Genomic DNA, 18,103 nt, shown 5'->3' with positions numbered 1-18,103 from the left:
ACGTGAGCGTTAGAGGCTTCGGTGAAAAGATGTTTTAAAAGCTTTCAGTGCCTTGGTTCGCCTTGCCGTCCACTTTCTTCCATTTTGAAGATTTTACACAAACGACTAGTTTGCCGAAGTCTTTATTCTTCAGGTATGTCACTGACTTCTCTCCCTTTTCCGCCGAAAAAACCGAAAACATGTCTTCAAGTCGCTTTGCGTTTTAATTTTTGTATTAGGTTGTTATTGAGGCAAATAAAATTCACGAAACTCGTTAGCATTTGTTGATTAATTTGTTTGTTCTCATTATTTCACTTTTAATACCTATTTCTTTTTTATCGGACTCCATTTCGCTAGAAACAGACAGAAAATACTTGTGTTGTTTCAGAAAATACTTTCATAGCTCAAATTTACGTCGGAAAAGCTTTTTGAAGTAGCGACGACGGAACTAAAAAGTTTTTTCGCTTGCGGGAACACAGCGGGCGAACCCGAGCGGTCAAGATGGCTCCATTTTGACCGCTCGGGTAGCCAATCAGAGCGCGGGATTCGTTTCATCTTGACCGCTCACGGAGCTAGTAAAATAATAAAGTGGGATATTGGCCAAGTTCTCTTTTTGCATGTTCATGGACCGAGACGAAGGTTAGGTCCGTAAACACGCACAAAAAAAGAGGCCAATATCCTGCCATCTTGACCGAACAAGCTTGGTCAATAGAGGATTTATTATATGGGCAATAAAGCACTTATGTCCAGGATTGAACGCAGGTATTGTTTAATGAGTACTTCATGTTTGACTGTGTTATTTGACATTTCCATATTACTTCATATTTGACAAAATTTGGTGTGTTTTGGTGAATTTTTATTAATAAGGACACTTTGTGATGCCTGTCATGAGGAACGTGCATCTCATTAGCGTTCAATCCTGGACATATCTGCAATAAAGGCACGAATTAAGAACTGGAATAACGTTAGGTATTGTAACCTGAAGGAAACCAGTTTAAGGCACGAACGACCGCACGAACTTCTTTGTCACGATTTATTTGCGGGACAATCGCGGGCAATCGGCAATCACCGAGCGGGCAAGATAGACCCATCTTGCCCGCTTGGGTAGCCAATCAAAATGCAGGGTTTACCTCATCTTGCCAGCTTGCTGAGCCAGCCATAACGGCGGACTGTAGCTACCTTGTTATTTATTTTCCTGAACCATTCTGTACGTTAAAATGAACAATGTCATTAGTTCCTAAAGAAACTGTCTGTGGTCACATCAACGCTGAGTCAACTAGAGTTATTTCTGGTTACTTTTATTTACATCACGGTAAAACTTAACTGTAGTTAGTGGTTGGGCCGACTTTGGGGTGACACAAACACAGTTAACTACAGTAAGTTCTCATTAGCCTTTGGATTACAACAGACTTGTAGTCCGTGCCTGCCCTAAAATATAAACATGGCTGACCGAGAAAGCTATGTCTGGTTTTGTTTTTTGTTTCATATCTTCGTGCGGGAAACCGTTGTCGAAATTTCAGAACAGGATGCTACACACGGCAAAATGCAACGTTTGTTGTTTGCTTTTTGTTTTTTAATTGAAACATTGCCCTATAATTGGTTGATTATCAACTGGAAGTTGTTTAAGGTAGATAGGCCGCCGTAGCGAATTTGAAAAGTTGAGGTTTCAAGCGTCAGCCCTTCCGTATTCCCCTTATGAAGCGTTAACACCTGCATGTCAGGTTTTCACGATAATTAATGAGACGCTCAAATCACGTTTAATGAAAATCAACGCATGCATAGTCACTTAATGGAAAATTAAATCATTGCAACATTGACAAACAAAATCAACAATGGCGGCAAAAGAAATTCAACTGACGATTTAAAAACTGACATCAATTCAACTCATGGTAAACTAAATAAACTCACAGCTTTGACTTACTCGACTTATATCCTAAATCTCTTCTGGGAGAATAGGATCATTAACTCTCGCGACGTTGACTGTTTCTGTCCAGGTGTAAAAATCCATCTTCTGTCTTTCTCCCTCCACAGTTATTCTCCATGTTTCTTTAGGTTGCCCTTTGCTCCTTTTCCCCTCTGGTGCTCAGGTTAGAGCAATGCACGGATATCTGTTGGTGGTCCATGCGCAGTACATGCCCTATCTAACGCCACCTTCGCCTCCTTATCAGTTCACTGATGGTGCAAGTCCTAAGTCCTAGCAAGTCCTAGCCTCTAACCTTTTCATTTGACACTCTTACCGGCCAGTATATTCTATGTATCCTCCGTAGACGCTTGTGTAGCAAAGTGTGCAGTTTTGCCTCGTCCCTAGCTCTTGGTCATTCTCCAGGTTTCACACCCGTAAAGAAGCACTGCTATATGCGCTATGACGTTGGAATCGACGATTCTTATCTTGGTGTTTTTGCTCAATTGTCCATTCTTCCAGATCTTAACCACTTTGTTGAATGCTCCTCTAGCTTGTCCTAGGCGGCTCTTGATGTCATCCTCAGCCCCTCTGTGCTTGGTTATTCTTGCTCCCAGGTAGTCAAAGGTGTCCACATCTTCTACTTGTTGCCCATCAACTACGGTTGAATGCTCTTGTTTGCATTTATCCTCATGACATGAGTTTGGTATTCGTGGTGCTGATATTCAAGCCCGTTCCCTTTCTGTTCCTATTCAGGTGAATCTGTGTGAATGTGCTTGAGATGTGAGCCAGGTCGTCTGGGAAGTCTAAGTCCTCTAACGTGGTACTCATCTTCAACCTAATACCTGTACCTGCATGGACAACTGTTCTCTTCATTACCCACTTTATCACCAAGAGAAACAAAAACCCTGGCTTCACATCGAACCAATCTGTTCTTCCATCACTATATACCACTGCACTTTTGCAGTTAGTGAACATCACTTGCACCATTCACACGATCTTATATGGTATTCCGAAGCATACCATGATCTTTCAGAGAGTGCCTCTGAGTATGCTATCAAAGGCCTTCTCGTAGTCCACGAAGCACAGGTAAAGGCTGCTCAACAATGCTCCTGAACACAAAGATCTGTTCTGTTGTGCTTCTTCCTTTTCTAAATCCACCTTGTTCCTTCCTCTATTCTACATTCGTCCCGGCAGCAATCCTCTTGATCAGAATTCTACACATCACCTTGGCTATAGTAGACATGAGGTTGATACCTCTTCAGTTTCTGCAGGTCGTCAGATCCCCTTTCTTGGGGAGTTTGACAATAAGCCCCACACACCAGTCCTCTGGAACACTTTCCTTTTCCCATATGGTGTCAATAAATCATGCAGGACACTTACGAAAGTATCAGTGTCAGCCCTCAGAAGGTCAGCCGTAATGCTATCTATATCTGGTGCCTTTTCATGTCCCCAAGGGCACTCCTAATCCCATCCTTTGTTATCGCTCCTGTGTTGATACTATCATTTACCTCATTCGCCTCTTCCACCTCAGCAGTTACTTCGGTAACTGGCCTGCGGTTCAGGACCATCACGAAATGCTCTCGCCATCTGGCTTTGATCTCAGTTTCTTTTGGTAGCCTTCCGTCTTTGCCCTTCACCATTGCTACCTTCTTTGGCCCTTCGTTACAGAGCCTCCAAATTGCTTCGTATACTCCTTTAATCTTTCCCTGTCGTGCAGCGTCTCTAGCTTCTTGAACAATGTTCTTTACCCAGTCTCTCTTGTCCTTCCGGGCCGAACATGAGGCTCCTCTTTCCCTTCTTACGTCTACCTCTTTCTAATGCTTCCTCATTTCCTCAATCTTGCTCCAAGCTCCCGTGCTGATCCAGTTCTGACACTTCTTTTTTCTGCACCCCAGGACAATCATTGCGTTTTTGTATAGGCATTCTTGATCTTCTGCCACCTTCGCTTTATAATGCTGTTGGTTGGGGCAGACGGCTTGCTGTTCTGATGGCCATTTGTGTCACTGTCGTTCTGATCTGGTGTATGGAAGACTGTTCACAGCCCTCTATTTTTTCGTATTTTTCGATCAAATGAGCGCACGGAAAGAACGGCGAGAGAACTGGACGCCGTATGGAAGAGGCTGAATCTATTCCTCAGTTCGAGCTGGAAATGCTGTCTTACCTCAGGTACTCTCAGCTTATAATGGAAAAATAACTCATTGCAACAATGACAAACAAAATCAACAAAGGCGGCAAAAGAAATTCAACTGACGATTAAAAAAATGACATCAATTCAACTCATGGTAAAATAAATAAACTCTCAGCTTTGACTTACTCGACTCATATCCTAAGTCTCCTCTGGGAGAATAGGATCATTAACTCTCGCAACGTTGACTGCTTCTGTCTAGGTGGAAAAACCCATCTTCTGTCTTTCTCACTGCACAGTTACCCTCATTGATTCTTAAGGTGACCAAAAAGAATTCTAGGTGTGGTAAGACACGTAACCCACCCAACCTTCTTGCCCTTCCACTCCCCCCCCCCCCCCTGTTGTGATATTGAATAAGTTTGCATAATTAAGTTTTGCACGTGACTAAGATGGTTATGTAACCGCGCCTCGCTCTCGCGTGGTCTTGTTCGTCAGCCATTAAAAGTTGTTGTGTTAGCTTGGACTCGGCGTCTTTACGTTGATCGTAACATAGTGTCAGACGCGGGATTTTAACCCAACTGTTCAGAATAACTTCGTAGCTTCGAAGTCTTCAAGTCCAGCGCTTCGTCCGCGATTGGTAGGCTGTTGTGAAGTCTATAGTTTGCGTTCGAGTTTGCTTTGGTTCGTTGCACGTGGCATTACAAGTATCATGGCTGCTGTCAGTACTACAGCGAAAATTCCCTCGCCGCTGAATCTTACCGACCGTTTGCATCAAGGAGAAAATTGGAAATCGTTTCGACGTGAATGGAAGTTTTACGAGCTAGCGGCTGGCATTCACAAGAAACAAGAAGAAGTTCGAGTGGCTTCGCTGTTGAATGTGATCGGTAAAGAAGGAATGGACATGTACGACACCTTCCAATGGGCTAATGCTTCGGACGCTCTAAAGATTGATAAGGTTCTTGAAAAGTTCGAAGAGCGTTGTGTCCCTGCACGGAACGAAACCTATGAAAGATATGTTTTCTTCAAACGTGAGCAATTGTCCAGTGAGTCGCTTGATAATTACATAACTGCATTGATGAAGCTTTCAGAATCGTGTGGTTTTGGCGCGTTACGAGAATCGCTGGTTCGAGACCGCTTAATTCTCGGTGTGAAGGATGATAGAGTTCGTGAAAAGCTTCTTGGAAAGCGAGACCTCGATCTCGATAAAGCCATCGAAACTATCAAGGCAAGTCAAGTTACTCACGAGCGAGCGACCGAAATTTCAGAAGAATCTTCAGGACACGAAGATATTAATCGAGTGAGTCACAAACCTCCGTTTAAAAACAAGCGCCGGAAAACGCCGCCTCCCAAGCTTCCGTCGCCAAACAAGGGACCTCCCAAGCTGAAAGAGTGTTTGTTTTGTGGTGGTAAACATGCACTGGAAAGGAAATTGTGCCCGGCCTCTGGTCAGAAATGTAAGAAGTGTGGTAAACAAGGTCATTTTGCAGTCAAGTGTCATGGCAACTCAGAAGGTGCGAAAGTTCACATGGTCGAAGAAGAATTTTACATTCATAGCATCAGTGGTCAAGATCAAGCTCTCGTTTCACTAACTGTCAATGATTCAGCATCAGTGACATTTCAAATTGATACAGGTTCTACTGCAAATATTTTGCCACTGCAGGATTACATCAGGGCAACAAACGATCACAGCAAAGCTAAAATTGTCCCCAAGGACATTACACTGGTTATGCATGATCTCTCGAAGCGAAAGGCACTTGGTTTTGCAAGGTTGAAAGTGGAACATAATGGTAGTAAGCATGAACTGAATTTTGTCATTGTCGACCAGATGGTCACACCGTTGCTTGGTTTGCAGTCATCAAAGGGGATGGGTCTTATCAAGATTATGGTCTCTAGTGCTGATACCCCTATCAATAATGTAATTGAAGCCCCAAAACAAGATCCAGTAGTTTCTGAGGATGTCACCAATGATCCTGTGCTTAGTCCTTTTGTTGATGTGTTCCAAGGCATTGGCTGTTTACCCGGGGAATACAACATCCAGCTGAGTAAAGATGTTCACCCTGTTGTTCACCCCCCACGAAGAGTGCCTGTTCCTAAGAAAGAGGCAATGAAGACCGAGCTTGACAAGATGGTTGCCAAGGAGATTATTACTCCAGTTACAGAGCCAACTGACTGGGTGTCGAGTGTCTTAGCAGTCCCCAAGAAGGATGGATCGGTTCGCATTTGTCTAGATCCCAAAGATTTGAACACTGCCATTAAGCGCTCTCATTACCCTTTACCGACAGTTGAAGATGTCACAACTCGTCTCACAAATGCCAAAGTGTTCAGTGTGTTTGATGCGAAAAGTGGATTTTGGCAAGTGAAACTAACTGAGCAATCAAGCTTTTACACCACTTTTAACACCCCCTTTGGCCGCTTTCGTTGGCTGAGAATGCCATTTGGCATAAGTTCTGCGCCCGAGATATGGCAGCGGAAGATGCATGAAGCAATTGAGGGTCTCCAAGGAGTGGAAGTTATCGCCGATGATTTCCTGGTTTGTGGATTTGGAGACACTGTCGATGAAGCAGTAAAGGATCATGATCAGAATTTAACGGCTTTCCTTCAAAGATGCCGTAAGTTGAATCTGACACTTAATCTTCAGAAGGTTAAGCTTCGCCTATCAGAAGTACCATTCATGGGTCATCTACTCACTGCTGATGGTGTGGTGACCGACCCAAACAAAGTTCGTGCCATACGTGACATGCCAACCCCGACAGATGTCAAATCCCTGAAGCGATTCCTTGGCATGGTTACTTACCTGGCTAAGTTCTTACCAAACCTGTCCAGTGTCTGCAAGCCGTTGAGACGACTGGAGCTTAAGAATACTGAATGGTGTTGGCTGCCTGTTCATGATGAAGCTGTCCAGAGTATCAAGAATCTTGTTTGTAAAGCTCCAGTGTTGAAGTTTTACGATGTCAATCAGGAAGTCACAATCGAAAGTGACGCATCACTTTCTGGACTTGGCGCCTCCCTACTTCAGGAGGGTCAGCCAGTTGCATTTGCCTCTAGAGCCCTAACTCCAGCAGAAGGTCGTTACGCGCAGATTGAAAAGGAGCTTCTCTCAGTCGTGTTTGCCTGTGAGCGATTTGATACGTACCTGTTTGGTCGAGATGTGGTACACGTTAAAACAGATCATCAGCCCCTAGAAGCTATCTTCAAGAAGGACCTTGGCTCTGCTCCCAAGCGTCTCCAGCGGATGCTGCTGCGTCTACAGCGATACAACCTTGATGTAAAGTACCAAAAAGGAAGCTCGATGGTTATGTCAGATCCCCTGTCCCGAGCCTATCTAGATGAACCTCCCACTCAGACCGAGTACTGTAGTGAGTTAGAGGCGATAGTACTTACAGAGGATCTTCCCATTTCAGAAGCACGACTATTGGAATTCAAAGAAGGCACAGCCTCAGATGAAAACCTTCAAACCCTTATGTCAGTTGTCCTAGAAGGTTGGCCTAGCACTCCCGATGAAGTTCCAGCAAAGGTCAAGCCATATTTTCAGTTTCGAGATGAAATCACAGCTCAAAATGGTTTGCTGTTCAAGGCTGAGCGTCTTATTGTACCTGCCAAGCTAAGAAAGGAAATGATGGAAATGGTTCATTCGTCTCATCTCGGTATCGAGGGATGCCTCAGACGAGCTAGAGAGGTGTTTTACTGGCCGCGTATGAATGCTGAGTTGAAAGACTTCATTCTCAAGTGTGATATTTGCAATTCCTTCAAGCCAGAGCAGCCTCGAGAACCGCTAATGCCCCATGAAATTCCATCAAGGCCTTGGCAAAAAGTTGGCACAGATATGTTCTTCTTTGACGGGCGTCAGTACCTGATTACAGTTGATTATTACTCCTCTTTCTTCGAGGTTGACAAGCTTGAAAAGACAGACTCCAGAACAGTTATTGCAAAGTTGAAAATGCATTTTAGTCGTCATGGAATTCCGGAGGTTGTAATCTCCGACAACGGACCACAGTATTCTTCTGCTGAGTTTGCAAAGTTTGCAAATGACTGGCACTTTCAACACATCACATCCTCTCCGCGCTATCCCCAAAGTAATGGAAAGGTCGAGAGTGCTGTGAAAATCTGTGAAAACCTAATGAAGAAGGCAGCGTGTGGAAAGTTTGACCCGTACCTTGCTCTTCTAGACTACCGCAACACGCCCACAGAAATTGGTTCATCCCCAGCACAAAGGCTGTTCAGCAGAAGAACACGCAATTTGTTACCTCTGTCAAGTAAACAACTACAGCCTAACACACTTCCCCCACAAGCTGTCCAAGACAAGCTGATTAACTCTAAACAGAAGCAGGCTTTCTACTACAACCTGAAAGGAAAAGCATTGCCTGAGTTGCAACCTGGACAGACAGTCAGGATGAAGAAGCCAAAAGAATCTACTTGGACAGAAGCTGTTTGCAAGAAAATGATTGGCCCACGTTCCTATGTTGTTGTATCGGGTGGCCAAACGTACAGGCGAAATCGCCGACAGCTGCGATCAGTGCCACAATCAGTTTCTCCAGCTATTGTGCAACCAGCATTTGAGCCACTGCGATCATTGCCACAAGCAGATTCCCCATCTGTTGTGAAACCTGCAGCTGAACCTCCGCCTGTTGTGAAACCTTCAGCTGAACCTCCGCCTGTTGTGAAACCTGCAGCAGAGCATGTGGAACTTGCATCCAATCCGACTGTTACAAGGAGTGGTCGTATTGTGAAACCACCAGCCCGTTTTCAGGACTTTACAACTTAGACCTGTTAGACATTTTTATTTGGAACTCTGATTAATTGCTGAACATGTTCACTGTTGTTGTTTTTATTACTAAGGAACTCAGTCGCTTTTTGTGCGAGAACTTTGTGAAAGACACTTTCTTTACAAAGGGGAAGATGTTGTGATATTGAATAAGTTTGCATAATTAAGTTTTGCACGTGACTAAGATGGGTATGTAACCGCGCCTCGCTCTCGCGTGGTCTTGTTCGTCAGCCATTAAAAGTTGTTGTGTTAGCTTGGACTCGGCGTCTTTACGTTGATCGTAACACCCCCCCCCCCCCCCCTTCTCTTCCGATCGTAGAAGACCAACAACAAACAGACTGAATAAGTACTCTCTAAGAACAGGACGAGTGTCTACTCGATGAGACACTTGACAGAATTCAGCTGGCACACACAAAGGTGAGCCAGTTCTTTTCTGTGGCGGTACCCATTATCGTTAATAAGCAATTTACCGATAGTTTTTACTGAATGTCTACTACTATATGTTTTGTCAAATTTGATGTTTTGGGTTTTTTGATTGACTTTTTTTAATTACGTACAAGAGATTATAAGCTTCAGTCATTTCCTGACCAATACGTAATCTCGCTTTAAAAAGAAATTTATCGAGTTACAGATAAAATTCTACCTAAAAATGGTTATTCTAGCTGAAAAAATTGAAAGCAAATAAACAAAGGAAGACACCAAAAGACAACAAGTGTCACTTCGCGAAATTTTCTACAGGTTTTCTTTTGCCTGCATGTATTATCGTTAAAACACCAGGTTTTCGATTAATTAATACCTCGTGTTATACAATTGTTCAAGTTTGACTGTTCCATTTTGTTATAAATTTTATATTAAATTTTTATGTTGAATTTTTTTAAAGCGAACTTATACATACAAAAAGTAATAACTATAACAGAGTAGCGACCGACGGTGAAGCTCTCGGAATGTACTGTCACAGAGAGTTTTTTAATAAATTAATTTTAATTTAATTAACAGGCTTACTACCGCAGCATTTCTATCTGGCTGTCTTGATGAAGATTTCATTTATCAAGAAATTACCATCTGTTGTTATTTCTCGACGTACATAAAAGTAATGTTTTGTTAACTTTTCCACAAATCGTGCTTGAGACAATTCGGATAAGACCTGTTTTTAATTTACACAATAATCCCGAAGACGGCGAGTATTTTCTCAGCCATTCTCGGTGATCAAAACTTGGTATCCATAACTTCGCAATCAGTTGATATTGATTTTAACTGTGTCGCTGGCGTCAAAACAACAGCCATATTATCTCTTCCTTCTTGCGCATTTACCCTTCCGATCGCCGCTTGTCTTCTACGACGGCACATAGAACACAAAGCGTGTCTGAACTCAGGAATCCTTAATACATATACGATTGGATTCACTAAAGAGTTGGCAAAATTTAAAAGCGACGCCGTGAAATAAATATTCGAATTTGAAGTGGAAACCACATTAAAAATGAATAGAGTGTTCACAGTAATTAAAGGGAACCATGACAGCAAACAAAGAGTAGCTATCAGCAACAAAGTTTTTGTCAATCGCTTGGTTTGGAGGGTTCTGTTTTGCTGTGTAGGGAGGATGCGGACGTGCTTACATTTTCTCCAAATTCCAATGTTACAACCACATATGACTAGTATCAGAGCCCAAGTGTATGGCAGCCAAAAATATAAAAAGCTCTTTATGGAAACAAGTAAAGACAAAGGGAAAAGTATCGCAGAAACTAGAAAAGCTAGTGTCCATGCCATTAAAATGGCAACAAGGTATACCCGGGTTGACAATGTTCGGTGCCTCAAAGGCCAGTATATGGCGTACAATCTCTCGCCGGATATCAAGGCCGCCGAAATTAGTGAAGCCTGCATGGTAACATCATCAAAGATTCTGTAGAAAATTTTAAAACTCGCATTCCATCTTTTTGTCCAAAGCTTGAAATGTCCCCCGACCAGGTAAGTATAAAATGGTATGGAAACTAAGCCAATGATAAGATCAGCAAACGCCATATTAACAACCAGAAATAAACTCTTTTTACGAAGATTTTTGTTAATGGTATAGAGAAAAATTGTAAGAAGGTTTCCGACGACAGTCATTACGGCTTCGAGTGTAAAAGCGCTGCAGAATAAGATGCCTTCTGTTGTAGAATCCTGGACATCCGTGGATGACGAAGACACATTTCTCGGTGAGGTCGTGTTATCTATGTTCGTTTTCATTTGCAGTCTTTGACTGAACGATGAGATCTTCAGTTCACGATGATATGAGAACACGGGGAATGATTGTTCAAAGCAAGAATTGAAATTGTGTTGCAGTTAAGCAAGAGAGAACCGTGCCATCTTGTACTTCTATATGAAACAGGTGTTTTTTGGTGTCTTTTAATCTCGAACCTAGAATGTGTCGGCATAAATCTACAATTGATGGTTTTTAATTTGCCGTCTTTCAGCTATTCTGACGTACTTGAATAGACAGAAATTGCCTTTCAGTCGACCGTTTTTTTTTGACCTGAAATTATTTAGAAACACAGTGAAGGTTGAACACAAAGGTTATTCTTATGTCCCAAAAATTGGAAGATGAATGCTAGCCAGATGACATGGGTATGTTTTATTCCGTGGAGCCCTTTCATCTTTTAAAACAGCTACTAAAATTAGCATAGATTATTGCATTGGAAGAGTAAAATTATTGTTATGTGTCACTTAAGTTTTTAGAATTTGGCAGTGAATTGCCCGAATCAATTTGAAGGCCAAATTTAGTAACTATTTTTGTCAAAAACTCCACTCAAATTATTCAAACAAAATAAATGAAAACTTGTCATTATTCTGCAAAATGCGTGTAAGCAGTAAAATTTACATTCAAAGAAGAGATAATAATTCAAAAAGGTATTATAATAGTCTGAAATGTACAAACGCAAGCCCGTTATGTATTTGCGGCGACTCTGAAGATCGATGCCTACTTACACTGTTGTTGCATTTTTCACCGACACGCAAAAACATGCAAAATTTAGCAATAGTACCAACTCAAAGGAAACAGTTTAAAATGTGCTGAAAATGATTCATTCAAAAGTTGCAACATTTAACATACGTAACACGGGAAGGGGTGCTCAGAAAATGCCGCGCATTTTTGATCGTGAAATAACCTTACAGACCTTGCACTAAAACTGTATTTTCTACATTTAATGAATCGCCTTATAATGTGCTGCTAGACAGGATAAACTGTCTCCAACTTCATGATCAACGCATCTGTAAATTCCTTACTATCTTGTACAAAAGTCTATTTTTCAATGACTATCCAGCCTATATGAGAAACATGTTCTCGTTCCGTTCTACTTCATACAACCTGCGTGGAAACTATATACTGGAAATGCCCAAACCTAGAACTACAACTTTTGGTCTCCACTCCTTTACTTATCTGGCAACAAAAGAATGGAATTCTCTACCTAATTTTATAAGGCTATATAACTTATCTGACTTTAAAAGGCACATCTGCAAAGCCAATTCATGAAACATGTAAATGACAATTTTTATAATTAGTTAATATAAGTCAATTTTAAATATGTAAATTAATAGTGATTTTTATTTTTATTTTTTGTTATCTATTTTTCGTTCTCGGAAATATTAGCTTGTCAAGCTACTCTAAATTCGAGTTTAAATAAAGTTTTATTATTATTATTATTATTATTATTATTATTATTATTATTATTATTATTATTATTATTTTTATTTAAATAAACAAAATATGTTTCTCTTTTTTATTTAGACTACACTCTTCGCGGTATCTTAGTATCTCCTTCCGTTGTTTGTTCCGCGGACAAAATGGCTGGATGTTTAACGCTGGCGGTTCACAAGAGTGTGTACTGACCAGGGTAATTCATCTGTACGAATGTACCAAGTTTAAAAAAAAAAACACCATATGCATCTTACCTAAATCTGACTAAGAGAAGATCATCCTGTCTTGTTCTGAAACAAATTTGGTAACAAACCATCTGTTCAGACACATTAATATTCAAGTTTCAAGGTAAATGCTTGCAATAGACTTATAAAGGTATTATTGAACGGTACAAGGGGCGTTTTCGAATGCGTTTGATCGGACCAAAATGTTGTGTAAAAAGAGGGCAATTTTGCATGAAGACATTGTATATAAAGAAACAACATTTTTTTTTTTTTTTTTTCATGTTACTGATCGAAAGGCCTATGTAGTTTATTAAAATCGTAGCTGTATGGCGATACACAATTTGTTCTTTTTAATATAACATTATTTTTTGAAGCGCTTTGTTGACAACAGTTTTGTTTCCCTTACTGTTTTGCGTTTATTTGGTAGTTATATGCGATCGGGCCTGTTGATGATAAGTTGCACCTCATTCCTTCGAATTCTTGAATTATAACTTGGTATCAAGCACCTCTAGATCAGTTGACACTAATTTCAGCTGTACCATTGGCGTCAAAACGGCGCCCTGTTATATCTTCCTGTATTAGCGTCCAACATCCTGATTACCGCATTTCTTCTACAAGTGCTGCACTTGTTTAAACTCAGAGATTCTTAATGCATAACCTACAGGATGTACCCAACAATTGAAAACATTAAGAGAGCCGCCATGTAGTAAATGTCGTTATTTGTTGAGATACTTATAGCGTATGAGATGTTCATTATACTTCTAGCTAGGGATCCACGACAGCAAACTAAGGGATAATGTAAACAGCTAGGTGTTTGTCAAGCGTCGGGTTGGTAAAGTTCTGTTTTGTTGTATTGAAGCCATACGTCCATTTTTTAAACTTTTTCCAAATGGCGATGTTACAGCAGCATGTCATGAATGTAAAAGCTACAGTGAATGACACCCAAAAATAGATGAAACGTATTATGGAAACAAAGTAAACGACTAGGGACAATATTGGAGAGTCAAGGAGAACTAGTGTCCATGCTATTAAAAAAACAGTGCTGTATGCTCGCACTGATAGTGTTCTGTGCTTAATCGGCCAATGTGTGGCTTAAAATCTCTCGGTGCAAATCAAGGCCTCAAAAATCATTGTGGCCTGCCAGCAAACGACAGAAAGGAGAAGGTGGAAAATTTCAAGTACAGGCATATGCATCTGCGCTGTCCACAGCTTAGACATTTCCCCGAGAAAGTAAATACATATTTGTATTTAACAGATAATTACTGAAGCTCACAGCGTTATTGGATATATAAGAAAATGCATTTTCAAACAAAAAGGTTTTACGTTTACAAGTCCTGAAAATTGTTAAAACGTGATTTGGTACAGAATGGTAGGAAAGAAGTGGCCTAAAACTTGAAAACATTGGGCCGACGTTTTCAAGCTTGACAGTTTTACTTGAAAGGTAATTTTTTTAAAAAACCACTGATTGCGGTGCAGTGAGTTCATACTCGTAATTCTAAAAATATTTTACACGGAAACTTAAAAGATGTTCCATGACACTGTCCCTTTAATCAGGCACCCGGTGTCAGTCGTCAACCCCCCATATTAATCGGGTACCCGGTGTCACCATATTTCCATTGCCGATGGTTACCTTGTAGACACACGTCATTGTGTTCATTGTTAAAGAATGTTTTCCTTAAAAAAAAATATATCTCTTTCAACGAATGTTGATTAAACCCGAAGATTTGGTGGTTTACTGCAAAATTTTGTTGTATCTTTCCTTCGATTTTTAGAGGATTTTTTAAATTTGCAAAGTTTTGAATATCTTTTTTAGATTAAAATTTTCTAGGTATCTTGATCTGCTTCCGTTGTTTTTATTTCTCTCACAAATTAGCTGGACTTTTCGCGGTTCACAAGAGTGCAAAACACCGCGGTATATCTGTACGAGTGTGCCAAGTTTTTAAACCAACATATGCATCTTACCTAAATGTGTGACCAAGAGAACGTCATCCTGTCCTGTTCTGAATAATATTCTATAATAAACCACCTGCTCAGTCTGATAAATATTCAAGTTGATATTTAAAGCGAAATGCTTAGACGTAAGGTAGTATCCCAAACAACAAATAATAGTGTTATTAAACGATTCAAGGGTCTGTTAAAAATGCCTTGTCGAAAAAGAATAATTTTGCACAAGGTGTTGTAACATCAAAAGTCTATATTTACAATAAAGCATTTCGTGCCCTCAGTTATCTTCAACAAAATGAAATAAAACCCAATAAATTTCTTGGCTTACAGGAGTGATATGCGATAAGTTTTAACTTATCTTTATTTAAAAATAAAGAAACAGTTCTTAGTCTTCAAAAGATGTCCGGCAAGGCAGGTCAATAAGTACATCAACGACGAACATTTTTAGATGCATCAGGTATCTTGCAACTTACTAATGTAACTTTCTATTCAAGCTAAACAAGTCTGGTGAAACTTTTGCATGAAGAAACAAGTCATTTTGTAACGCTTTGTTGACAACAGTTTTGTGTTCCTCATTACTTCACAGTTGCGTTTCTTTGTTTCAACGATTGGGCCTGTTGATGAAAGCACCTCAACCCTTCTTGAGTTATAGCTTGGTATCCATAACCTCAGGATCAAATGATGGTGATTTCAGCTGCGTTATTGACGTGAAACCAGAGCCCCTCTTATACCTTCCTTGATAAGAGCTCATGTGCGTAGCTTCCGCTTTTGTTCCACAGCAGCAAAACAAGCCAAGTGCTTTCCTAAACTCAGGAATTCTTAATGCATATACTACAGGATTGACACAACAGTTGGAAACATTTAAAAGAACCGCCATGTAGTAAATGTTCTCATTGGTTGAGATTCTAAAAGCGTCTAGTGTGCTTATAATAATTAAAGGGATCCATGACAACAAAACAAGGAATGATATAAACAATAATGTATTCGTCAAGCGTCGATTTTGTAAAGCTCTGCTTCGTTGTATTGATACTATTCGTCCGTTCTCGATCCTTTTCTGAATGGCAATATTACAACCACATATGACGAGTGTTAGAGTAAAGGTATATGGCACCCAAAACGAGAAAAAAGCTATCTTTGAAACAAAAAGTCTTAGTACGGAAAGTATCGCTGAGCTCAGAAGAACTAGAGTCCACGCCAAAAAAATTACAGCGGCGTATGTTTGTCTTGACAGTGTTCGGTGTTTAAGCGGCCAATATGTGGCATAAAATCTTTCACCAGATATAAAGGCCGCAAAAGTGATCGAGGCTTGCAAGAAGACGACGGAAAAGATGCTGCGGAAAAACCCCACCGACGAGTTCGTCCTTGCTGTCCACGAAGCTATTTGAGCAACAAATATTGGTAGAGAGACAGCCCCAAGCATCAGATCAGCACTGGCCATATTAATAACAAGAAAGAAACAATTTACACGAAGTTTCCTGTCAACTACAAAGAGAACAATTGTGAGCAGGTTTCCTGCAACGATAAGGAACGATGCCAGCGTAAATGTGCTGCACCAGGCGATGACTTCTGTTTCAGAAAAAACACTTGTTGACGAAAAAAGTTGACTATCTGAAGTTGTGTTGCCCGAACTGTTCTCCATTTCGTCGAAGTTCTCAAACTCGATTTAAAAGATAGAAGTGTGTTTCAATAACCTGTTTTTAATTCTTCCTTAATGCAAAAATCGTTGAGTAACCTTATACTTAATTAACGTCTCATATTACAACGTATCATATCTCAAGCTCGGACCATCTGCAGTAATTTAAAGACGCATTTTTATAAAATGCTGCTGGGGCAGGAAGCAGAACTTAACTTGTATTGAAAAGTTATCATCGAACCAAAGGGAACTGCTAAGAAACAAATTGAAAATACTCGTTTAGCACAGTAGTCTTACACAGGGCAGCTGTTTTAGAGCCCGTGACATGTTATTTTTTCCATACAAATTATTACAGAAGTATAGGTTTCCCCCATTTACTGGTTTATGAAGTGGACCCCAGTTGGCAACAGTTTTGCCTTCATTGGTTTCATGTTTCGCGTTTCCTCCTCGTGATTGGTTAATATTATTACCTGCGTCACTGGCGTCAAAGCAGCAACATTCTTAGCCCCCTCCGCCTGCATCCCTTTTTGGAAATTTAAATATTCTTTTCAAGTGTCACGTATCAACCGGGAAGAGCAACCTGCGTTCAACCTATCATTTACCCCTCTTCAGTGTATGCCAAGGGCCGGGTAGGAGTAGGAGACGAAAGGCTGTTCCGAGTCTTCGGTCACTCTTTTACAACACTTCTCAGCGCTCTTCTGAAATCGGGAATTCTTCATGAATAGACTAAAGTATACGTATTTGATTGCGCTCCAATTACATAAGAAAACGTCGCTCGACAACCAACCACAAACGAGAATGATGTTGTAAAACCGGCATTAACGAGGGACAGAAGTGCCCATTATGTAAATTCTTCGTTATGAAATCAAAATACATTTTCACAAGTCATTTTATTCACAACTTTACACAAAATATTAAGCTAGTAACAGCCTTGTTTGGTATTTTGTTTATTCTTAAAGTTTCCCCCCAATTTTTTTCATTTACGTTGTTTGTGGAACTTGTCATGACTGGTGGCGAGATTTCCCACTATGATTTAGTCAAAGAGACAGTGCTCTATCTTGCCTAAGGCTACAGCCTCAGCTGACTAAACGTCGACTTAACAAATAGATTTCATTTTGCCGTGCGTCTGTTCAGTAATAGATCACAGATGACGTCAAAATGTGGTATGAACAGAGAAGTGGCACACGAGGCGCTAGCCGAGTGGGTCACTGATGTTCATACCACATTTTGACGTCTTCTGTGATCTATTACTGAACAGACGCACGGCAAAATGAAATCTATTTGTTTTATATAATAACACAAGACTTCAGCACAGTTCAGTGTGAGCAATGCCGCCGTATCGATGAGCTGAGTTGTTTTGATTTCACTATTAGGTTTTCGTTAAAATGAAGCACTATTAATCCGATTAAATAAACAGAAAAATGGTCAATTGAAAGTCAATGAAAAAACTAACCTTTATTCCGATTTAGAAAGTTGTTCAAATCTGTAAGCATTAACCGAATCGTTCAACCACAATTCGTTTGTTTCCCGTGGCGTCGTCCAACTGTACAACATCGGTCAAACTTTCATACAGATTTCGGATAATTTCTCGAATAATTCACTGTCTTCTTCAAGCTTGTTTCGCCCAGTTAAATGCTTCGAAAGGTGAACGATGCTTGGCATATTGTTTCTCACTGAGGATTTGCACTTAAGCTAAACTTTTTTGCTTTGTTGTGACCCCGCAAGTTTGAAAAACTTTGCTGACAACTCTGATTTGGACTATGATCTCTGATCACGCGCGTGAGTCACACCACCGCGTGACGTCATCCATGTGTCTGTATTCTGATAGATCATAAGAAAGAACCAATCAAAATGCGCGTAGAA

The 18,103-nt window shown here is 40.5% G+C and overlaps 1 protein-coding gene across 1 annotated transcript; it reads right to left on the bottom strand.

The window, feature by feature from the left end:
* Positions 1-14,666: 14,666 nt before the first annotated feature.
* On the bottom strand, positions 14,667-16,620 carry LOC144651035 (adenosine receptor A3-like). Its single transcript, XM_078510894.1, has one exon. The coding sequence runs from the start codon at positions 16,244-16,246 to the stop codon at positions 15,254-15,256; it is 993 nt and encodes a 330-aa protein (XP_078367020.1). The 5' UTR covers positions 16,247-16,620; the 3' UTR covers positions 14,667-15,253.
* Between the last annotated feature and the right edge of the window lie 1,483 nt (positions 16,621-18,103).

This window comes from Oculina patagonica, chromosome 4 (genome assembly GCF_052425735.1).
Source record: "Oculina patagonica isolate OP01 chromosome 4, crgOcupat, whole genome shotgun sequence".
NCBI classification, from domain to species: Eukaryota; Metazoa; Cnidaria; class Anthozoa; order Scleractinia; family Oculinidae; genus Oculina; species Oculina patagonica.
This window is presented reverse-complemented; position numbering and strand designations above follow the sequence as displayed.